The sequence below is a fragment of the Acomys minous genome (assembly GCF_964271855.1).
Source record: "Acomys minous genome assembly, chromosome: 5".
NCBI classification, from domain to species: domain Eukaryota; kingdom Metazoa; phylum Chordata; class Mammalia; order Rodentia; family Muridae; genus Acomys; species Acomys minous.
The window spans coordinates 27,119,661-27,144,307 of record NC_140494.1 but is presented as its reverse complement, the minus strand read 5'-3'; the positions used below and the strand labels follow the sequence as shown (position 1 = coordinate 27,144,307).

At 42.7% G+C, this 24,647-nt stretch overlaps 1 protein-coding gene across 2 annotated transcripts; it reads left to right on the top strand.

Annotated features, from left to right (window-relative positions):
- The first annotated feature begins 272 nt into the window (after positions 1 to 272).
- On the top strand, positions 273 to 20,065 carry MTPAP (mitochondrial poly(A) polymerase). 2 transcript variants are annotated; one of them, XM_084781515.1, is made up of 9 exons: positions 273 to 464; positions 4,193 to 4,365; positions 5,135 to 5,368; positions 7,606 to 7,830; positions 11,534 to 11,745; positions 14,084 to 14,310; positions 17,930 to 18,022; positions 18,106 to 18,179; positions 18,845 to 20,065. In XM_084781515.1, exons 1-9 carry the CDS (start codon positions 311 to 313, stop codon positions 19,205 to 19,207), a joined length of 1,755 nt encoding a protein of 584 aa, XP_084637641.1. In that variant the 5' UTR covers positions 273 to 310; the 3' UTR covers positions 19,208 to 20,065. The 2 variants fall into 2 exon arrangements, with proteins under 2 accessions (XP_084637641.1, XP_084637640.1); XM_084781514.1 differs by having other exon boundaries at positions 273 to 476.
- Positions 20,066 to 24,647: the final 4,582 nt, after the last annotated feature.

Below are 24,647 nucleotides of genomic sequence, written 5' to 3'. Positions count from 1 at the left end.
GGAAGTCTGACCCGAGTATGACTTCTGAGGCGCATTCATTTTTCTCTTCAACAAAATATGAATAAAGCGCAACAAGTTAAATTCTGTATAATGGAGTAGCAACACCTCACCACAGTACAGTGAGGCATACAGATAGTTAAATTCAGACCACGAAACTATATACAAACCTCGGTGATTCCCTTTCTGCCCTCCATAGTTCGCTTTCTACGCGACATCGGCTCTCTAGTTTGACCCAACGGGCTTCCCGTTGCCAAACTCTGTCGGCGCGCATGCTCAGCAGCCCGCTGACCTACTTCCTGCTCTGCTGACAATGGCGGCTCGCGGCGTGGGGCTTTTGACCCGTTTGCCCCTGTGCTCTCAGAGGAGCCGCGTCCCACGCTCTATTCCCAGGCACCTCAGTTGTCCAGGGACTGTAACCGCGAACATCGGGAGCGAAGAACAGCCTTCGGGGATTGCGGAGACAGGTGACAAGGCCGGTGAGGCGGGCGGAGGGCGAGCGGCGGGTCGCTTCCAGTCACTGCGGTGTACGACTCCCGTGTACAGCGGCGAAACTGTTTAGGTCAGGAACACTTGTTGGCGAGTGCTTTATAGTCCAGCCCCAAATCCCGTTCGCAGTGGCAGTAATTATAATAACCATTCTTGCCAGCCAGTGACGTTTGCTCCATCCCTGACCCCAGCGCTTCTATCTTAGGGGTAGTAGTGCTGTGAGGAAAGGCCATGGCCAAAAGCAACTTGGGAAGGAAAGAGTTTGTTTGACTTACGTATTTCGACTCACCATTAACTGAGGGAAGCCAAGGCAGAAACTCAAACTGGTCGAGCCTCTGGGGCAGAGGCCGTTGAGGAATGCCGCTCCCCAGGCTTGCTCCTCGCGGCTTGCTCAATCTGCCTTAGGTGGTACCCCCTGCAGTGCGCTGGTCCGCTCCACATCAATCACTAATTCAGAAGATGCTTTACTGACTTGCCGGCAGCCCCATCTTGGTGGAGAGCCAGTTCCTCAATAGAGGTTTCCCCTTCAGATGCCGGTATAAACTTAGCCAGTGCGGTATCCGTAAGATGTCACCAAAGCCGAGCCTAACAAACAGCTAATTTTCCTGCGTCGCCCCCCCCCCCCCCCCAGCCCTCTGCTTAGGAAAATGTCTGTTTATTATTTCGGAGTTTTAGCCCAAGCTGTTAGGTGACAGGTTTGCATCGGTTGTTTTAACAGGCGTTCTGAATGTCTACTATACACGTTGTCTATTGAGAGCACATCCTCATTTAACCTTTGTTGTATCCCAGGAACAAGCGGGTGCTTTTCAGGATTCTTAGAACAGCTTTGCAAGACATGTGGGGCGTGTTGAATGGTGATTATATTGGGTTTAGTAGAAGCTGCTACTGTTGAAAATTTTTCAGTAACCCTGCAAATCCAAATAAGGATTCTGCTAAAGACTCTATTGTAATTTAGCATTTGTGTGGTGGCTTAAGTTTGAGAGCATTTTCGTAATGGTCTCTGGGGAATACAGCAAACCTGTGGAGTAAAACAGAAGGAATTATTACTGGCCATTCATTGTTTTCCATTCTTTCTCTCTTACATGTGCGTTCTCTCTCTCTCTCTCTCTCTCTCTCTCTCTCTCTCTCTCTCTCTCTGTGGTGTTGTGGTGTTGTGCATGTGTGTGTACAGTTGCATTGTGTGGGCACCTGTATTAGTGCAAGTACACATGGGTACCAGTATGTGGTTGGTGTGGAAAACCATCTGCATTGCTGTTCCAGGCAGGATCTCTTAACCAAACCCAGAGCCGGAAGACATAACTGCTGTCAGCAGTTGCCCTGGGAGCCCTCTGGCTATTGCAGGTGGGCCTCCATGCCTACCTGGTTCTAGGGATCTGGATTGTGGTCTTCAGACTTCTATGGCAATCACTTTGACCACCGAGCCATCTCCCCAGCCCTATGGCTCTATTTTATAGATGAGAATAAAAACAAAAAAAAGTAAGTCTGACTTTGAGGCTCAGGCTTTCCCATCCGTACAGTGGCAGCAACAACAGTGAAACTCTCCTGACTTTGAGGCGTTCCTGCACATTTGTCTCATTAGGAGAATGTGGTGAGGCGGGCCAGGCAGAGCCTGCTGCATAACAAGAGAAGGAAAATGAGGGTTGAGAAGAGGAAGAACAGTCCGGTGGCTAAGATCAGATTGACAGGAGGTAGAGTAGTCTCTGTCCCTAACATGGGAGAAGATAGTCTTCCATACTGCTAAATAACTATACACAGCACCCCTATGAACTGTACCTTCATAGGTACCCACGTGAGGGAGTACAGAGGGGGAGGAGAGTCCACTGCGCAGTGCCTGAAGTCTTCGCATACATGAGCAACATTTGAAGGCTGAATGGGAGGTGGCTAGACAGAAAGCAAGCAGGTGGGCATTCCAGGAGGGGGATGGAAGCAAGCAAGTTCATAGCATGTAATGGTGTGTGTGTGTGTGTGTGTGTGTGTGTGTTACCATGTGTGAGAAGTGTGAGAGCAGAAGTGGAAGGCATAGACACTGAGGAGGAAAGAGCACACAGAGTGCCAGCAACTTAGGCTGTGGCATTTAGACTTCAGTTTAAGTTTAAGGTCATGCTGGCAGTAGTGTGGACCATTGATGGAGGGGACAACACAACAGTTCCTGAGACCTTTCTTGGAGCCGAAAGAGTGGAGCGGTGTGGGTAGGAGGGCACATACAGAAATGTGTCTTTGACACCTTGTACAGGAGGGAGAAGAGTGATGTTTCTACTTGTTTGGTCACTTGTTAAAAATGGTGAGTGGTCCCGGCCCAGAGTTCTCTGTTGTGCCTGAGAGACTTGGCTTTGAACTGAGGCTGATAAAGACAGTTTGAGGATTCAGTAGCTCAGTTGTCATTCATGCAAATCTCCCTATTTCCCATGAACGTGTTTCGGAGTTTGCTAAAGTCAAGATGGCGTATTTAGAGGACTTCCTTCATTAGGCTCAATCTTTTGATCCTCATGTGTCAGTTACAACTCGCATTCTGTTTGGTCCCTAGAATTGTGTTGGTGTCAAACTTAGTGCTTCATAATTAATAGTCTACCCTTTCCAGCATAGAAAATGCACTTTAAACTCTCCAATGGAAAGTTAATATTTTGAGGGGAAAGCAAATTGTCCTTTGTGGCCAATGTATGTATCTAATTCCTGGCTGTACAGCACCCGTCTTCGTTCCCTGTCTTTGAAAAACTCCTTGTCTCTAGAAAGGTGCAGTTGTAGCTGTAGATGGTCTTGAATTCACTGTAGCAGAAGATCACCTGAACATGTGATCCTCCTGACTGCTAGGACTGCAGACATGTGCTTTTCATACCCAATTTTATGTCGTAGTGAGGATTGAACCCAGGGCCCTGTGCATGCTAGGCAAGTACTGTTCCAATTGAGGTGCATCTCTAGCCTTAGATTTTATTTTTTTAATTTCCCTGTGATAAGATGCCTGATCCATGGCAACTGGTTATTAATTGTTTGAGCCAGATCAAGACTTAGATGGAGAAAATCTTTGTAGTAACTTATACAGTATGTTAAATGTCTTAGAACCATTGTTTGATTATACTTAGACTTGTATAAATTTCCTTTAGGCTTTTCAGTATTGTGCATTGTACAGGTTTTATGTGTATGTGTGTGTGTGTGTGGAAGTGCTGAATGAGTAGTTTTATTTTCTCATTTTTGCTTTAAGGGTCTTGCAGAACTGTTTTCAGCATTGCATCTCGGGTATTCCAAACCACAGTTTTTAACGATAGTCACAGAGGACAGTAAAATAGCTGGAAGGCAGAGGTCTCTGAGTGTAAGGCCAACCAGGGCTACAGAGTGAGACTTTTTTCTCAAAAAGAAGAGGAGGAGGAGGAGGAGGAGTAATAGTAGCAGTAAGACAAAGGTTAGAAGCACTCTATCTTGATAAACCTCAAAAAGAAGAGAGTACAAAATAAGCGGGTGGCCAAGCTTGATCCCCCTGTTTGGTCACTAGTAGCCACATATTGGAAGAAAAGAACTTACTCCCAAAAGTTGTCCTCTGACCTCCACATGTGTGCCAATGCATAGGCACGTGTGTGTACACATAATAAATACATTTAAAAATATATAATTAGGATAAAATTGTTTTAATTACACATATAATCTTCATAAACTTAATCAACATATTTTAAATTTTAGATGTGTATTAGTAGAAATGTTTTTGTCTCATTTATAGGCTCTGAAGACCGGACCCTCCAGAAGAGATTCTCTGAGGTTCAGAAAGAGAGAAGAGAACAGGCCCTGCGGACTGTTTTGATACATTGTCCAAATAATATCAGTGAGAAAAAGTTTCTCAAGTATCTATCCCAGCATGGACCAATTAACAATCATTTCTTCTATGAAAGCTTTGTATGTATCCAGAAGATCTCTCTAACTTGTTGGTTATGTTTTTGGAAGTAGTTTGTGTTGATTTTTACAGCAGTGAACACAGATCTCTGTGTATTCTTCCTATTCTTTCATTTCTTTAATGAGGGTTTTCTGTCTTGGGGGTAAGAAGAGAAGCCCTTATTCCAATGGTATAGAATTGTAGCTGGGGTGTAGCTCAGTCATTAGGTACTTATCTAGCGTACTGACGACCGGGGGTTCCATCCCCAGCACTGCAGAAAGAGGAGGAGTCGTTAGGAACTTACAATAGAGTGACTCCATGATCTGAAGAGTGTAGAGCAGTGGTTCTCAACCTGTGGGTCTCGACCCCCTTGGCAACCTCTGTCTTTGAAAGTATTTACAGTATGATTCATAACAGCAAAATCATAGTTATAAAATAGGAATGAGAATAATTTTATGGTTGTGGGTCACCACAGCCTAGGGAACTGTATTAAAGGGTGACAGCTAATTTAGGAAGGTTGAGAACCACTGACTTATTGTAGATATTGACAGAAAGGAGGATTGGAGCTGGGCTGGGCTCTAAGCTGTCCCATTATAAGGTTCTTTTCAGGACACTGTAATGTTCCTTTTTCTAATCTACTTGTAATACGTTGTGTTAGAATTGTATCATTTATAAAATTCAAAATGAAATATTTTGTAACAGTATAATTGTTTTGAGGATGCTGTGTTAATGCATTGAATACATACATCATTGTGAAACTTTTTTTTTCTTTTCCGTATGCTTTTCATATAGGGTCTGTATGCTGTTGTAGAATTTTGCCAAAAAGACAGTATAAACTCATTGCAGAATGGAACACATACCCCAAGCCAGAGCACAGAGGCTATAATTCCATTTAAGTCCCGTTTCCTGAACTTAAAGCTGAAGAACCCATCTAACCAGATCTCTGAACAGCCATTTGCACACACAAACAGCCAGTCACCCCCTTCAAACAAGAAGCTCTTTGAATTACTGAGTTATGCAGAAAGCGTAAGTTTGCATGTGTACTTCGGACTTTTTAAGATGTCTATTTGTGCGTTAGGAAAGGGTTTTAGTTACAGGATGACAGGTTTAGAGGTGAGTGATGGGGATGAGTGCGTAGCAGTTCTGCTAAGAGTTGATAGACACAGCCTGTCAGGTAGGTGCTGAGTTAGAGTGTGCGATGTCTTGATAACTGTTTATGATCGCAAAATCATTGTATGCTTTCCCTCCGTCTTCCCTCCTTCTTTCAGAGCAGTAAATTGCAGTCATAAATCTCCTCATGGCAAGCCATTCTTGTATTCATAGAATCCTTCTGTTTAATCAAGGTGTACCATAAAATGTGTATTTGCTTGGCTCATTTTTACAACTCTGATTTTACTAACGAGTGGAATTGCTTTAAGACATTCTTTGTACCTGGGGCTAGAAAGATTGCCCGGTGCTTCTGAACATCCCTGTCAGTGCTCACATCCAGTTGTGACTCCAGCTTCAGGGCGTCCTACCTCTCTTCTGGCCTCTGGGTCAACCTGCTGTCATGTACAGGCGCTGTGTGTGCACACACACACACACACACACATGCATGTAATTAAAAGAAACCTACACTACAGAATTTGTTGAGTAAGAAATGAGTCAGCCAGCCAGGCGTGGTGGTGCACAACTTTAATCCCAATGCTCGGGAGGCAGAGGCAGGCGGATCTCTGTGAGTTCAAGGGCAGCCTGGTCTACAGAGTGAGTCTAGGACAGCCAAAGCTGCACAGAGAAACCCTGTCTTGGGGGAAAAAAGTCTCCCTTCTCCACTCAGGGACTCCTCATTCTGTTATGTTCCTCACCTTATGGGTAAACCACATGTTGCCAGAGTTTGGGGCCCTTTTGAACAATTGATGTTTCTCTCTCTCTCTCTCTCTCTCTCTCTCTCTCTCTCTCTCTCTCTCTCTCTCTCATGTAAATAAGTATCTACATTGTGTTCTATAAATGCTAAAGGATCTTAATTCTAGTTTTATCCTATCCTAGTTTTATCAAACTTATAGCTGGGTTAGTGATCTTTACAAGAATCAACTTATTTATCTAGATACTGGGGTTTTTTTGGTTTGGTTTGCCGGTTCCTAAAATTTTGCTTCTGGCATAACATTTCCTTCACTTGCATTGACTTACTGTTTTTAGTTACTGCTCAATTTCTTTACATGTGGGGCTGTTTTCAAATGGGGTCCTTGAAAACTGTGATTTGTACTTTAAATAGTCAACTCTGATGCAGTTTTGGAGCCTGATTACTTGACCCTTTAATAATCAGCGTTCTAAGGAGTCAGTGAGCTCCTGAACAAAAATGTGGGGCCTTTAATCCTTGGATTCTGGTGGTTCTCACCCTTTGCACTGGGTTACCTTCCAACTCTGACCTTGATACTTGTTTTGGCCCTTTTTTGGGGTGATTTCTTTTTTTCTAAAACAATACTTTCTACTTATTGCTTACAACGAGTAATTTAATTATAATTGAGTTTTGTTTTGCTAGTGTTTTGGTAAAGTTTTTTAAAGAATCAACTTTTGCTGGGCAGTGGTGGCGCATGCCTTTAATCCCAGCACTTGTGAGGCATTGGCAGGTGGATTTCTGAGTTTGAGGCCACCCTGGTCTTCAGAGTGAGTTCAAGGATAGCCAGGGCTACACAGAGAAACCCTGTCTCTAGAGAGAGAAGGGGGGGAGGGGAGGGGAGGGGGAGGAGAGGAGGAGCTGGCATATAAGCACTTAAAATGACCTGGGTAGTTTCCTTTAAAAATAAAGAAACTCTGTCTCAAAAAAAGAAAAAGAAAAAGAATCAACTTTCACGGGCCAGGTGATGGCTTGGTGTGTAAGTGTGAGGTCCCAGGTTTGGATCTCTGGCACCCATGTGAAAGCAGAGCCTTAGTGGCAAGTACCTGTAATCCCAGACAGGTAGGTCTCCACAGCTCCCTGGAGAGACCTTGTCTCAACAACTAAGGTAGATAGCAATTGGGAAGACCTCAGTGTTAAAGGTTAACTTTGATCTCCCTGTGAATGTAGAGGTGAAAGCACCCTTATACACTTATGCACCACTGATAATGCGTGCACATGCATGTGTGAGTACACATGTACAAATGCATTTTTAATCTACTTTTAAGTTGGAAGAAAACAATTTGTGTCTTTAAGGGAGATCTCAAAAGCCATGAAGTCATAGAGTGAACATAACAATTATTTACATAACCTAAGCATGTGTATTTTGTTGCTTCCTTTGGCCAGCTAGATAGACGATCAGCTGAACACTCTCCTGAAGACCTTCCAGCTCACAGAGGAGAATGTTAGGCTCCGCCATCTTACCTGCTCTCTCATCGAGGACATAGCTGCTGCATATTTTCCTGGCTGTGTCATCCGGCCCTTCGGCTCCTCCGTGAACACGTTTGGCAAATTAGGATGTGATTTGGACATGTTTTTAGATCTAGATGAAGTGGGAACCCTCGATGTCCGCAAGGTACAAGTATTCCTCCTCACCGTTAGGGAAGGGAGAGCTTTGCCTCTGATGGGTTCCCAGCTTAGTGAGCACGAGTAGGCTTTCCCTGCTAGTGATTATTTGGAGCTGTTCAGTCTTCCTGTGTGTTGGTCTAATGTGGGGTCACTTACTGTGTCTCTACTACATGTGCAGAAAAGTTTGCCTCCTCGAGTTCAGAGCACTGACATTCATGTCCACACACAAAGGCATGTTTCAGATATTTGTAGCATTTTAATTTTGCCAGCAGTCTTTTACTTGTTTTAATTTACCTCTTGGGTTGATAGTCACACAGTCCCTTATATACTTTCAAGTAGACTTTGAAATATCCTGTTTTCTACTTTTTTCTATGTGCCACTTGGTGCTCCAGCTCTCATCCTGTCAGGGAGTTACCTTAGAGTGGAGTTTGGTTTTCTCACAATCTTAGGATTGTTTTTTCTGTTCTAGAATGGTTCTTGTTACCACAGCCTTAAAAAGATTTGTCTTAGTTTTATGGCTGACTTGGACCTTGGCCATCTTGAAACCATCCTTTGTTTCCCACCATCTTTTCCTCCTTGTTGGTATTTCTGACTTTAGGGTCTCTTGCTGTCATGTCTAGTGAGTGACTGATCTGGCAGTCTCCTGCCGTCCTGCTGTGTCAGAGGCTGAGCGGGACAGGTGTTTGCTGTGATGTACTTCCACTACAGTTGTAGTCATGGAGCCTGCAAAGCTGTGTGTGCTCATTGAGCTGAAATTAGCAAGGAGCAGAGGACATCAGAGTTAAATATATCAGGGTTAGTAAGTTAACATACATTGGAAATTGAGTTAAATTCCTGACATGGACACCTAAATTATGTGACACTGTTTTATTTTTATTTATTAGACATATTTCATAGAATATGTGACTCAGCCATTTAAAATATTCAATTTTGTATTGCCGTTATTATTTCTGTATTTGTAGAGTGATATAGCCATCAGAAAAATAAAGTTCAGACTATTTTTATCGCACCCAAAAGCACCGTCACAGGTGCTAGGCTTTTTATATGGAGGAGCTGAGGGTTAGACAGCCTGAACTCTACAGGCAGTGGTAGAGTGAGAACTCTGCATGTTAGCAGGGCAGCCTTGGGTAAAGGTTTTCCAGTTTTGTGTGACATCAGGACATAAAGCTCACTCAGGGTTTGAGTTCGACTGAGTTCAGTATTGGGAAACCGACATGATTGAACCTAAGAGCTCACATATGGCCACTCTACTGAGCAGGACTGCTACTGCACCTTTAGAAGTAGGGAGGCTTGTTTTGTTTCGTTCTGTTTCCCCCCTTTGTTTGTGGATAGCTTTTAGTTTTTACCTCTATGGTTCTGAAGTATTATGGTAGTGTTTAGGAAAAGTTACTTAAAAGGCTTTCTTCCATTATGATGAGGGTGAGGGAATTTGAAATTGTGTGCTGACCCTTTTAAAATTTTTGTTTTGGATTTATTATTTGCTTATTTTTTGTGTGTATGAATGAGTGTTTTTGCGTGCATGTATGTATGTATACCGTGTCCTTGCAGTCAGATCCCCTACAACTGAAGTTCTGGGTGGTTGTGAGCCATCATGTAGGTGCTTGGTAGCAAACCTGGGTCCTTTGCAAGAGCAGAATGCTCTTAACTGCTGAGCTATCCCTCCAGCCCCTTTAAATTAATTAATTAATTAATTAATTAAATGTAGGAGTGCTCTGTCTGCATGTATACCTACATGCCAGAAGAGGGCATCAGATCCCTTCATAGATGGTCATGAGCCATCATGTGGTTACTGGGAATTGAACTCATGACCTCTGGAAGAGGAGCCAGTGTTTGTAACCATTGAGACATCTCACCAGCCCAAGTGTTGACCCTTTTTAACATCTCAGAGCTGTAGGTCTATACCCAGTGAAGGACCGATACTAACAGGTTGATTACTGATGAATAAATGAGGAGTCACTTACTAATTGAAATAGTAAGTTTTAGTGTTCCTAAATTTATATGTGAAATGTGTCAGTGAACTTGCCACAAAAGCCCTATTAGAATGAAATAGAAAGCTAACATCTATCTGCCTTTGACTTTCTCCATTTTACATTTCATCCATGTTACAGGATTTAGGCAATAGAAGTAAAAATTAGTAACTGTGTCATTTGAATGCCTGGTCTGGGCTGTGTGTTTAGTTTCTGTTTTTTTCTCTTTTTTCCCCGTTAGATTGTCTTCTACTATGTAATGCTGTAGGAACAGCAAATACAAGAAATACTCATGGAATTAGCAGTTTTTCTGCATGTATTATTATATATGTGGATGTGTGGGTGTGTGCATGCACATGTATGTACTTTGTCTGTGGAGGGCAGATTTCAACTTTGTCTCCCTCTCTCTCTCCTCTATCGTTTGAGACAGCACCTCTTACTGAATTCAGCACTCATTGATTGGCTAGGCAAGCTGGCCAGCAAGCACTGGTTGTATGTAGACACTTTACCATTGGAGTGGTTTCCCAGCCCCACTTGGTGAAAGTTTTATTTCATAGATAAAAGTAGTTTGGAGAGTCTCTTCCCTTTCTGTCCATAAGTGATGTGTTTTCCGTCATCTGCATCCTACATAGTTAGTGTTTTATTTCTGTGCAGAGGCTACTGATCTGATTAGCTACATGTTCTCATGCTTTCTGTATCAATCTCCTGCATCTCAGTGGCTTTACACAGCAGCTGTGTGTCTTCGCTGACGCTGAATCCAGAGCAGCTCAGCACAGCCCTCTAGTCAGCCGGGCAGACTCACTCATTTATCTCTGCCTGTGTTCTTCTGTCCCTGAAAACAGTGACAAGACCATAGAGAGCTGAGGTGTGGCCCTTTATGGCTCTGATGAGACCTAAAACAATCCCGGAGGCCTCTGCTTACGTGCAAAAAGCACACGCATGTGGGCACAGGGGAGCTCAGCATCATGTACACATGCGCAGAGCAGCTTCAACACCTGCCTCTGGCCTGCCTGCTCCTCACAGCACCAATTCTGCTTCCAAGTCCACTGCTCAGAACTGATTTGTGTTGGTCAGTTGATTTTGTTTTGGCAGCACCATTTGCACTTCTTCTGCATTCTTTACTTAGGAGAGCAAGTCCCCCCTCACTCCTCAATATCTGTTCTGCTAGCTAGTGACTTTTAAAATATTTTTAAACCATCCTGGGATGAGTTAACTTCAAATATATTTGTTATTATTTTTTGTAATGGATTTCTTTTTTCTTTTTTCTTTTTTTCTTTTTTTCTTTCTTTCTTTTTTTTTTTTAACTTTTCCATTGACCTCTGTAAGGACGTCCCATGTCTTGGTTTTCTCTTGTTGATCTGCTGTTCTTCTGCCTGTACTCTTCCCCACAGTTGTCTGTTGGTAGGTTCATTGGGGTGAGGAAAGGGCAGGCATATGTTCACAGAAGTTATGTAATAAGTGACTCCATGTATATTAGTTCTTTAGATACATATTCAATTGAGGTATGTATGTTAATTATAAAAAATTAGTGGTTTTGCCCATTCTTGCTTTGTATTTCACAAAACCCAAAGGCTACCAAACATCCGTAAGGCTAATTTGCTATGATTGCATGTGTCTCTGTGCTGATTTGTTTGGCCAAAAGTGATTTAGAGTCTTAGGTTCTAAATCATATTTTCCCCAAAGTCTAAAAAATTTTCTTTCCCCCTCAAATCCCTTCATAATTATCAATATTTTTATATCCAGAATGCAGGGAATTTTTTGATGGAATTTCAAGTGAAAAATGTTCCTTCAGAAAGGATTGCAACCCAGAAGATCCTGTCTGTAATAGGAGAGTGCCTTGACAACTTTGGCCCTGGCTGTGTGGGTGTTCAGAAAATACTAAATGCTCGATGTCCACTCGTGAGATTCTCCCATCAGGCCTCTGGATTTCAGTGTGATTTGACTGCTAACAATAGGTATGACCTTGTACGTGTATTCACTTAAATGTAACTCTCCTAAGGTGTTGGGCATCAGTTGAACTTTTCTTGTTAGAAACAGTGGCCCTGGACTCCTAGACATACTTCAGTAATGAGCCATCTGTCTGCTTTAGTGTGGTGTGATGGCACATGGCTTTTACCACTGACTAGGGGCTCTAAATCAGGAGGATTGTGTATTTGAGGCCTTCCTGGGCTACATATCTTAGTTATGGCAAGACGTTTTTTCCTTAAGGTGAACCATTATGTTATAAAATAGGAAAGCTTTCTTTTTTTAGTGTTCTTACTTAATACTTCTTACTATACTGCTAAACGAAATATCAGAGTATAGTATTGTGTTACAATGTTAATAGGACAGTGAAATCTTTTTTATCTGTATATGGATTTATTCTTGTTTAACACGTATGCATGTTTTACCTGCATACAGTCTGCACCACATGTGTGCCTAGTACCTGAGGCCAGAAGAGGTCATAGGGTCTCATGGAACTGGAGTTATAGAGGGTGCTGAGCTACCATGTGCATGCTGGAAATTGATCCTGGGTGCTCTGAAAGAGCAGTCAGTGTTCTTAACCCCTGAAGCATCTCTCCAGCCCCAGAAATGTATTCTTACCTATGTTGCCTAACAGTATGAAAAGTACCACTTTATATTAGACAATAGAAGCACATCTTAGTTTGACCTCTGATTGTCTCTAGGCATTGTCTCTTGTTATGCACTAATTAAGCCTGATTACTGGGGCTAGAAAGTGCTCAGATCAGCTTAAGTTTCTCCTCAGTGAATTTGTGTTGCATTTTCTAGCCACCTGATAGCTTAGGAAAAAGTGGTCACGGATGACAAGTTCTCTTACACACCGAGTACCTTTCCTGTGCTTACCCTAAATTGAGGGGTTCATTCTTTACACTGGTGCTATTGTGGCAGTTTGGTTTTCTTCTTATTTCTTATATGAATAATTATGACTGAAGGTTCAGAAAGTCCAGTGCAGCGCAGCTTTGGTAGTTCACCTAGTAAGCAATGCTAAGTAGTTCTGGATTGCTCTCCAGTGCACTTGGTAAAAAGTCATTGTGTTTTTTAACCAAATCTAATGTTAAGACATATGTTCTGTACTTCTTATGCTGTAATTTCTTTATATTATGTGCATAAATAGAACAGTGATGTCTTTGTAATATTCTATTCTCTTTGTTGAGTTAAGATCGGTTTATAATAACTTTGTTTCTGCAGCTTTCTGTATCCTTTTAAGGCTTCTTTGTGTCAGATGCCTCACTCTGATGTTTGTTCTTCACTTGATGTTTATTCTTCAGCTTAATTTAGTTTCATTTAATTATGTAAAGCCTTCTACTGCTGCTGTCATGAGACTCTGGTATAAATGCATGTTACACAGTGATTCTTGTGCCCCCTTGTCAGTTGAAAAATTACGACACACCACACGTGTGGTGAGCAGTAGAAACTTAATTTTTAAACATTTCTGATTAATAATCTTTGAATTTTCATTTTGACTGAGAGATCTACTAAAAATAGGCTGTAAACCTGACCACCCTCCCTTCCTTGTGGATGTAGGATATGTTGCCCAAGCTGGTCTCCAAGTCCTGGTCTTAAACAGATCCTCCTGCCTCAGCCTGAGTAAGACAAAACCACAGGCATGCACCACCATACCATTCCTGGCTCTAAGGTGCAATTTCCTAACAGGTGCTTTAGCTTCCAGCTGGTTTTGTTTTTATACATTGGGTTTGAGCAATTTTGGCTATTGCACAATCAAGGATTTCAAGAAAATACTTCCATGATCAGATGAGTAGAGTGCTTTTCTGTGCTAGGCAGCTTGTTTGTGAAGGGCTAGGTAAGTAAGACATGAGGCGTCAGTGTAGAAACGTTATCCGGTTTTCTTGCCTATACTGTCAGTTTTGAAGAGCCCTAGACATTGCACGTTTATTTTAAGAAATCATGTTTAGAAACTTTGACTTAAAAAGTGCGTTGGCATGGGTGTGCTTGATGTCAAGCTTTTACATTGAATTGACTATTGCAGGTGCACTGTGGCGTCCGTTGCTTTGCTATGGGGCAGGGTTGCTGAGCTCAGGCTGGCCTCCAGCTTGCTTATAGCTGGGGCTGTCCCTCAGCTTCTGGTCCTCGTGCCTCCACCTCCCACGCAGCCTGTTTTGCAGGTGCTTGCCACCGGGCCCGGCTGCATAATGCTTTTGGTTTAATCACGGTGTTCAGATGTAGGCAGAAGCAGTGAGCTGCTTAGATTTGTTCCCAGATGTGTCTTTGATTTGACTCTTGTACCCTAACTTGGGGCTTGAAGTTTTTATTCTTCACTTTTCTGTTTTGAAGTATTGCTTTGAAAAGTGCGGAACTCCTTTATACATATGGCTCCCTGGATGCGAGAGTAAGAGCGTTGGTGTTCAGTGTGCGGTGCTGGGCTCGGGCACATTCATTAACAAGCAGTATTCCTGGTGCTTGGATTACAAACTTCTCCCTAACAGTGATGGTCATCTTTTTCCTCCAGAGAAGATCACCCCCCATTCTTCCAACTCTGGATTCCCTAAAATCCCTAGCAGGTAAGACTATAAGTGTCTTTCTTTCCTTTTGACACTAGATAGACATTTACCATGGATAATCAAAGCACATATATTTGTAAGTCGTGTCATTTATTTCTTTCTTTTTAAATCTAAAAATAAATGGGTGTAAATTTTAATTCTAATTCCAAATTTTAAGTGGTGTGTGTGTGTGTGTGTGTGTGTGTGTTGGACTGGGAGCTGTGTTCACCAGCAGTCGTAAGAACTGCTGTTGTCGAGCTAGGCTTTTGGAATTGAGAGTTGTGCCTTATTTGTGTCAGTTGGCAGCTGGCTTACCCTAGCCTTCGACCAGCTCGAGCCTCTCACGTAGTTGACCCGGCCTGAGATGAAGCTGAGAAAGAACTTGGTAGGTCCAGCTGTGGCTCTGACCACAGCCCCCAGTTCCCAGGCTTCCCATCGATCCTCTCCAGGCAGCACTGTGGTGCCTGGAACTGCTTCCTGGTGTTCTAAAGATTCTCAGTGTAGTTGAATTTGAGTTTAAAATCAGTCTTATGTGTATAGTGTTTTAAATTCAGCATGTAATTTATGTTATGAATAAATTTAAATTTTGATAGCTTGCTGGAGGAGATAGAAAAATATTCTAATCTGCAAAGGAAGTAATCCAGGGGTACATATGTAGAAAACATAACTTTATAGTTGTCCCATTGTACATGTTGCTTCAAGGTAATTCTTAAGTGTATTTAGGTCTTCTCTATTTAAAATAACCCTAAAGGAATTTTATTAGCGTGTAATGAGATATGTTTAAAACCATCTACTGTCTAATCTACAATGTCCTCTGACATTCTCTTTATGGGTTCCCATACTGACCTATACTGTGATTGTGCTCATAATAATTTTCATCTGCTCCTTTAGTTGTAATTTTTTTTTTTTGCCTGAAATGTGTTTTCTCTTCTCTAAATTATCTCTCTCTGCTACCTTCCCTAATTCAAATGAAAAGTAACCCTTCCTGGAAACTCAACAGATGCTAGTATAGTTCACAGTTGAGCTAAGGGAAAGCTGAATTGGAGCACTTGGGATTCGAGGGTGGGTGGAGCACTGATGCTAGATTGTGTTAGGGATGGACTGCTTGAGTGCTAAGGTCTGGAAACACCAAAGATGGCCTTACCTTAAACAAAATTGCCTTTGAGTTTCAATATTTTCTATGAAATCTTTTTGATGAAAAAGAACACTGGCTAGTCTTGTGGCAGCTTGATACCCAAACTAGAATTATCTGAAAGGAGAGGATCTTAATTAAGAAAAAGCCTCCATAAGATCTGGATAGAAGACATTTTCTTAATGAGTGATTGATGTGGAGTGGGGGAGGGGAGTAGCCGTTGTTGGTAGTTCCATTCCTGGGCTGGTGGTCCTGGGTTCTATACGAAGAAGGCTGAGCAAGCCAGTAAGTAGTCCCACTCCATGGCCTCTGCATCAGTGTCTACCTCAAGAGCCTGTCTGTTTGAGTTCCTGTCCTGGCTTCCGTTGGTGATGAACAGCATTGTGAAAGTATAAGCTGCTTTTTTGGTCATGGTGTTTCATTGCAGCAATAGAAACACTAACTAAAACAAATAGCAGTAGAGAAAGTCTCTGGGTTTTATAGAAATATTTATAGAAATGTTTTTAATGTGTCTTATTTTGGTGTTAGTAATTTCTTAAGCTGAAAACAGATTTTTCTTATACAATATATTTTGATTATAGTTTACCCCTCCCAGATGCTCCCTACTTCCTACCAACCCAAGTCCACGTCTTCTTTTTTGTCTCAGAATACAAGCTTTAAAAAACAAAATAAAGACAAATGAATAGAAAAAAACAAAGCCAAAGAAAAAGCACAAGAAACACATACAAATGCTGAGACACATATATTTGCACACAAAGAAAACACATAAAAACAAAATCAGAAAGCATAATATATGAGCAAAGGATCTGTGTAGGGGTGGGGGCAAGCCCAGACAAAGCATTGTGAAACAGAAATACTCCAAAGATAGCACTGAGTTCATTTTGAGTTGGCCATCTACTCACCATAAGCAAGCTGGAGGCCAGCCTGAGCTCAGCAACCCTGCCCCCATAGCAAAGCAACGGACGCCACAGTGCACCTGCAATAGTCAATTCAATGTAAAAGCTTGACATCAAGCACACCCATGCCAACGCACTTTTTAAGTCAAAGTTTCTAAACATGATTTCTTAAAATAAACGTGCAATGTCTAGGGCTCTTCAAAACTGACAGTATAGGCAAGAAAACCGGATAACGTTTCTACACTGACGCCTCATGTCTTACTTACCTAGCCCTTCACAAACAAGCTGCCTAGCACAGAAAAGCACTCTACTCATCTGATCATGGAAGTATTTTCTTGAAATCCTTGATTGTGCAATAGCCACACCATAGCAGTGTGGTGGATGTGTTGGCTTTGTGCTGTTACAGCTTTGGCATGTGGTAAGGCTGTACTCTGTAATGGAGGATGCACAGGAGTTTTGTAGGCTATAGACATGAGCAGAAGAGGAAAGGGTGGGTCCCTCTCTTCCCTTCCAGGGCATGCATGTCCTCAGTATGTTTCTACCACCTTCCAGGAGCCCCAGGCTGAGAATAGTCTCTAAGACATGGGTCTTGGGGACACTCCAGCTTCTCACTGAAGCAGTGGAATACGTAACGTTGCGAGGGAAATGGCGGTAACACGGATCCTATTTTTTAAAGCATGTAAGAACCATAAGAAAAGAGAGACAAGCTTGAAGGAATTATCTCTTTCTAGTTTTCCCCTGGCAATTATAGACATTCACAGTCTTTCAGATTATTAAGTGTCTGCTATAGAGTAGATTCAGGTTGTGGGTCACACTGGGAAAGGGATAATCACAGGGGCGTGGTCTTTGTGTTCCCAGTCCAGGACAGCCTGGTGACATCATGCCTGTTGTAGTCAAAGGCAGTCAGGCAAGTTTCAGTAGAGCATGGCTTGAACTGGGGAACATCCAAGCAGGAGGCGGCTGCTGATTAGCCCTGAGAGACTGGAGTTTGCTTTTGAGAAACATCCTGTACATTGTATCAGGACGTGGACTAGGGCGTGTGACAGATTTCATGGTGCCTGAGACCTTAGCAAAAATAAGGAAAGGGCTCCATCTCAAGATCCAGATGCTAGTAGGAAAGTTAATGCCTGGTATAATGTAGTCTTGCTTAGTTTGTTCCCTAAATTACTAAATTCTGATCACTGGAGTTCTTCATTTGATAAATTAACAGGAAATTTAAAGCCTCTTAGAGCAACTAGTTTGTATCATTGTCTCAAAGCATAAAACAGTGTTAAGGATGGAAAAAGAAATCAATTGCTGAGTAAGGGTGTCCTGAAGTTTTAGTGGAAAGTAGAAACCACATGTTTTCATTATAACTAGGAAACTGATTGGTTCAAAAGATGAATTAAAATAACTAATTTGCTAGCAGATAACTTTAGTATAATGAAGGAAATACAGCATTGTTTTCACTGTGTGTGATCATTTCAAATCCTTTTTAAGTGGAGTTTTAAAATCTATAGCTACATATGACATGACTAATAATAGGACGTTACTATTTAACTGGGTTAATTCATAGATTCCTGATCTGAGTAGGAAGTAGTTCACAGTGTAAAACTGTTTCTGTGTATTTAAGATGCTGAAGACAGATGCGTACTAGAAGGGAACAATTGTACGTTTACCCAGGACTTGAATAGAATTAAACCTTCTGGAAACACAGAGACATTAGGTAAGTCTTTTTCCTTTTTTTCTTGTTCCTTCTTGGATTCTGACAGAATTTTCTCTTAATTTCTTTGTCTTGTTTTCTTGCAGGATTACTACTGAAGGAATTTTTTGAGTATTTTGGCAATTTTGCTTTCAATAAAAATTCCATAAACATTCGACAGGTAAAGAATGTTGAGCATTTGTGATAAACTGGTTGTCTGCTATACTAGTGTTTTCATTTGATTCATTTTTAAAGCACCATAAAGAATGCTTAGGTCTGAGATGGAGCTGAGATGGGCTGGATCACTTGACTTAACAATACTTTTGCCTGCACATCCCAGTGCTGTGCTTACAAGCGTGTGCCACTACCCCGACCCTGTAGAGGCCATTGACTCCAAGTCCCAAGGATGGATAGATTTGAATGCTTCCCTCACTCTCAGTGGTCGGGCCTTAATTTAGCACATGCCACTTTCAAAGACTTATATTCTCCCATTTCTCCTTCCCTTCTTTCCTCCTCCAACCCCCCAATCTGTCTATCCAAGCCCTTTTCTTTTTAAGTAGAAGTTGTATTATGTAAAGAGGACCTACTGAAGGAATTTTTTGAGTACTACCTAGTCCAGATACCTGTCACCCAAGCACTGGCATCATCATTTGTAGATCATAAAGCTAAACAGTTTTGTTCAGAGAATACTGGTAAACTATGTGGGAAAAAGAAAAGCCTGCTCATATCTGCACTCAGAGATATGCATTTGTACCCAAGACCCTTGGCAAAGCAGTTCTTTGCTCTGTGACTTACGCTGGCCTCAGCACTTACATGTGTCTGTGTCTTCTCTGTTGTGGTCTGTAGGGAAGGGAGCAAAACAAGCCCGACTCCTCTCCTCTGTACATCCAGAATCCTTTTGAAACATCACTCAACATAAGCAAAAATGTGAGTCAGAACCAGCTACAGAAATTTGTGGATTTGGCCAGAGACAGTGCCTGGATTTTGGAACAAGAAGAAAAGGATCAGCCTTCCCCCTCGGGTAGGCAGCCCTGGGGGCTGGCTGCCCTCCTGCTGCCACCTGGGGCAGGCCACACATCTCTCTCCAAGAAGAAGAAGAAAAAGCCGATGAGTGAAAAAGTCAAAGGCTTGTTAGCATCCATAAAAAGTGGCAGCGCAGAGAGTTCCACGGGCACCCATGGAAAGAGAACAGTCAGTACACAGGCGTGATGGCAACCACTTCCGACTTGTGGGAAGAACGACCGTGAGACTTCGACAGGCCTTAGCATCTATCTGATGTCATTTGTCACGGTCTCACACCCTTCTTCTTGATCTGGAGTTCTGGATATTTCCTTCCGATCAGGTAGACTTTTATTAAAATATCAGTGGCAAAGAATATGCAAAAGACCTACTTGAAGGCTGCAAAGTGGCCAGTAAGAGTGGGCTTCATCAGCAAGCCGGGGACACTTCCGTCAGTCTCTAGTTGGAAATCACTTCAGAACACTTGTAGTTATCTTCATGTACAGCTGATGATGCAATAAAGCTCCAAAGCTTGGTAGTAATCTTTAAAGAATATGTTCTGTTTTTCAGCCAAAGTTCTCTTAGGTGGTGATTTCTGATTAGTATACAATGCAGTGTTCTTCCAGCAGGCTTGGTCGGCGTTCCTTCCCTGCCCTCCAGCGCCCCCTCTGCTCCTCTGCCCCACTAGCCCTTGGGTAGATCTGGCTTCATGTTCAAGGGAGTGTTTCTTCACTCTGTCCCGTTCCCTCCCTGGAAGGTCTTCCCCCAAGGCAGCCAAAGTCTGATGATCTGTACCCCCATATGTGCATCACAAATGAAACCCAGGGTTCACACAGGAAGGGAAAGGTACAGCTTTGTCTTTCTGGATGGGAAAGTTCATTCAGCAAAGTTCCCCTATTCACAGCTACACAGGTTGGTTTTGATTTCCTAACTATGTCTCTAAAACATAAAAATGCAGAGACTTCAGTCACTGCATTCTGTGTTCCAGGTCAGATATGAAAAATTATGGATATATTGTATTTTCAAATCAAATTTTTTTTCAAGAATAAAACCCTATTTCTACTGAAATGTGATAAAGCATTTCTGTTATTTCTTCTATTTTGGGGGTCTCTCCTGTAAGTAGTCACTTCATCCCCAGAGAAATCTGTTTTACATTGTATTCTCTGGAGTAGCTTTCCTTGTAAGGTATAGATGGTGTAAAGCTTTAAATCTGGCTCCAAGGCTGGTCACTGTCCTTGGCTGAGGTGGCAGTTCAGAATGGGAGTGCTGATAATGCCTTGTGCCCTAGGATGTGTAGCAGCTAGCTGAGGTACAAGGACACTACTAGTCAAAGCCTGGCACAGAGTTGGCGCCCAAGGAGCTGCCATCCCAGGCACACCAGACACAGCTCCTTGGCTTTCTGTATGTGTATGCCTAAGGACAAACCTTGGAGACAGAACCAGGTACAAGCACTGCATCCACCTTTATCTTTAAGGTCTGTCTGTGCTAGCAGTTTATCAGTGATTTTATCCATGAAAGTGGTTCGTGATGGATGCCGCTTTTTCCACTCATGGAGTCCATGTAGTCCCTGAAGGTTTAGCACTTAGAGGCTTTTAGCTCTTTGAGATGCTTAGTGCAGGATGCTCAGACTGCCGCTGCCCTCTTGACTTTGGGGACATTGTGGGTGGAACCCTGGGGCAAGCGCTCCACCATAGATTTAGCCCTCAGCTCCACTCCTCAGAGCTCCTAGTCTATCAGGCTTTTCCTGCTACTCAAAATTCAAACTTGGAGCTTGTAGTGGTAAGCTTTTTATGATTTAGGACAGAGTTCTAATGAACTTGGGATATTTTGAGAGAGTCAGCAGCAGCGAGTTTCTGAAGTGAATCTGCCCACAGGGATGTGCTCCTGGCTCTCACACCTAAAGCCAGGCTAGTGATACCAGAAAAAGCTGTTTTCCTCTTTTCTGAAGCTCATTTTGTTCAGATAGAGCTTGATGTTGTTTTTAAAGGCAACTGTGTGAAAGTTTCTAGCTGAAATAATTTTCTTTCCCTAGTCATAGATGCTTGATCAGAAATTTTCTTTCGTATTGATTTTAAATTTAAAGCAACTTAAGCACATAAGGTATATGTATATGTTAATATTCTTTTTTTCTTTGAAATGTAAAGCCTATTCTCTTTTACGTTGACGCTGGTAGTCTGTCTTAATTTACACATAAATGTGATTATATGCTGAATTTTAGTATATGAATTTTGTTTCCGAGACAGGCCAGTTCTGGCTGGCTATGACTCACTATGTAGCAAAAACTCCTGATCCCCTCCCAAGTGCTAGAGTTATAGGTGTGAGCTGCCACACCTGGCTAAAATCTTATACAATTTTAAAATTGGGATCATTCCTGAACAGCAAAGTAGGTGTTTTGTTTTTGCTGGGCATGTGTTTTGCCGCTGCTGCTGTTTGTGTTTTCTCTTTGATTCTAGGATTAAGTGATGCTCAGGGCCTTGCACATTCCATTTAGGCTGACACTCTACCATTGAGCCTCATCCCAGACCCATAATAAAGAGTCTATCACTGAGGATAGACTACAAATAATGTATTTTCTTTAGTATATCACAGCCCGTGTGTGTGTGTGTGTGTGTGTGTGTGTGTGTGTGTGTGTATGTGTACATGTGTGCATGTGTGTGTGTAGTCCAGACCTTGGGTATCTTCAGTCACTCTCTTCCTTGGGTTTTGAGACAGGGTTACTCATTTAACTTGATGCCCACCAGTTTGGCTTGTTGGGCTGGACCAGAATGCCCCAAGGATCCTCCTGTGTGTCTAGCACTGGGGTTACTGATGCACATTGCCGTGTCCTGCGTCTGTGTGAATGCTGGGGATCAGACTTGGGCCCATATGCCTCCTCTGCTGACTGAGCCATCTCCCTAGCATACCCCTACTTTCCTTTTACTAATTTTATTTCATTAAAAGAATATACCAGCAACTTGGCAATGGTCTTGCTGAATTAGAACTACAAGGATAAGGAAAAGAGCTCAGGCTTTTTCCTGTGTGTCACCAGGCTTTTGTTGTATAGCTTTCAACTATTCTGGCTTTATTGAGTATATGAAAATGATTTCAGAAGATTACCTAGATCAAATTGATTTTAGCTCTGCATTGTCAGGGTTCTGTAGTCCAGCAAAGTAATTCCTGAGATGAGTGCCCATCTTTAGGAAATTTGGTGATTTTTTCCAGAATTGTGGTGGACAGGGACTATGTAAACCTTGGCAGTGCTCTATTTACATGAGGAGGAATTCCAGGCAACAGGCTATGTGACCACCTTGAGAATTGCACAGTGGGGGTGGGGGGTCACTGCTTCATGCGCCGGGGTTTGTAGGCTCAGACCTGGGAGGGAGAGGTTCTTCTTTCTGCTCATCTCAAGTTTGAGATTTCTAGTGTCTCGTGGCATGGTCCACATACCCCACAAAGCAGCACTCCTCATGCATGGCTTCTGCATGGGCTGGATACCTGCCTGGACTCCTGCCCTGACTCCCCTCAGTGGTCACTATTTCCTGAAGTATAAAATGAAATAACCCTTTCCTCCCCAAGTCGACTTTGGTCATGGCGTTTAGTAGAGCAATAGAAGCCATAAATAAGACAGTCTTGGAAGACTGCCAACTGCAAGATGATGCTATAGCCCATGGTAACAATTTTGTGCTGGGGCGAAATCGATGTTTGCGGTAGATGATTAGTTCTCACTCGCTAGTCTTAATAGCAGATGGAGTGGCACAGGAACCATCACTAGCTTAGCTGAGGTTTGGCCTTCAGTTTTGCATGACTCTTCCTCCTTCACGTTTTTGTTGAAGAGGAAAGCTGCGGGAGTCCCTCAGCAGGAGGTCTGGAAGTCCGGACTTCACGTGAAGCCGTGTTAATGAGGACCTCTTTGTAAGAGATCCTTGGAAGAGGATGAAACAATCAGAAGTCATTTTCACCTTGGCATGGCATTGGGACGTTTATTTGAAATGTCTAAGATGCTTATTTCGCTTTCCATGTGAATCCAGTTATTTGTGGATACAGATTACAAAGGATACAAACATGACAGCGGTCCTCAGGAATTCTCATGGAACAGCTCCCAGAAAGCGTCTGTGCACAGAGAATCCTTCATCCATAGTGTCTGTGACCCAGACACAAAATCCCTGATGATTAAAAGTGTCCTTTGCCTTTTAAATGTGATGTTGTCTCTCTATGGTGTATCCACCTGCCTTTACACCTTTACTGGCTCCAAAGCTGCATTTAAGGTGAAATCTGCTTTTTTTTTTTTTAATGTTTATTACATGAGTTTGTATATTAAAACATTTCACTATGACAAAATGTCTTAACTTCTCAGAATGTAGTGCTGAGATATGTATTTGAAGAGTATCCTGCTGGTGGGTGGCTCAGTAGAGAAAAGGCTTGCTGGGCAAGCCTGAGATTCCCCGGCCCATGAAGGGGCCACTGCCTTGGGGGAGCAGGGACAGGCAGATCCTGGAGATTTGCTGCCAGCCAATCTAGCTCAAGAGTTCCAGCTCCAGCAAGGGATCCTATCTGAAGGGAGCAAGGAGAGTGGTAGAGGAAGACAGTGACATTGACCTCGGGCCTGCATACAGGCTTGTGCACCCATGTTCTCATACGCAAACATAGGCAGCTCTAAAAGAAGTTAAAGGGCATACTTAGACTGGGAGTTTTGCATAATCCTGTAGTTCCAGGACTTGGGGGGGGGGGGGGGGAAGGCGGGCGGCAGAGGTGGGAGGACTGAGAATTCAAAGCCATTGAGACCCTGGCTCAGCGGGTAAAATCTCTGTAATCACTCCCATCCAAGTAACTGAAATCTGAAGCAGCCCAGCCCCAAGCATTTTGGATTAGGGATCATCAACCTGTGCCAAGCCTGGAGCTCATCAAGTCTAAGTTAATGACATTCTAGGCTGTTGTTTTGTCTGCCTTTATTCTGAAGTACAGAGCATTGAGAACTTGCCACAGTTATGCTGTTGAATCGAATAAAGTGATATATGGACACCTCAGGAATTTAGGGTGCACTGTGCTCCCTGCCATCAACACTGTGAGTGTGTAAACTGGTTAGGTCCAATCAGGAAGCCCCTCCTGGGACAGTTTCTGGTACTGGGCTCAGGAATGCAGCTGAGGTTTCATTAAGCTTGGATGTGTTAGCTGTGCCTGTAAGCAAGAAGACATGATCTCTCTTGTCTCTTCTTAAAAACTGACAGTAGAAGGTTATCCTCGAAGCTGGCTTGCGGGGAAGCGGGCTCCCCGATAATTATATCAAATTTTATGTGGATCATTTTGAAGAAGGTGAAAGCAGACTGAAAAAAATGTAATGAGCCTGCATAGGTCCTTCATGTGTTTGGACAGTTAACTCGTGGCAAACGTTTGAATGTATAGCCACCGGCTTGCACCTCCCTGTCAGTCTAAGCAAACTCCATTCATTCTGTTTCTTCAGCAGCATGCCAATGTCACCGAAAGGCTAAGACCTTCGTAACCACAGTGCCATTGATCACCCTAAGGAACAAACTATAAATTTGGCTAATACCAGGCTTCTGGGGAGCACAGTGGCGCCGCAAGTGCATTTGTTTGACTAGGACCCATTTCGTTGACTTTATTTTCAAATATTGCTCTGGCTGCATTCGCCTTTATTCCAAGCATTCAGCTACAC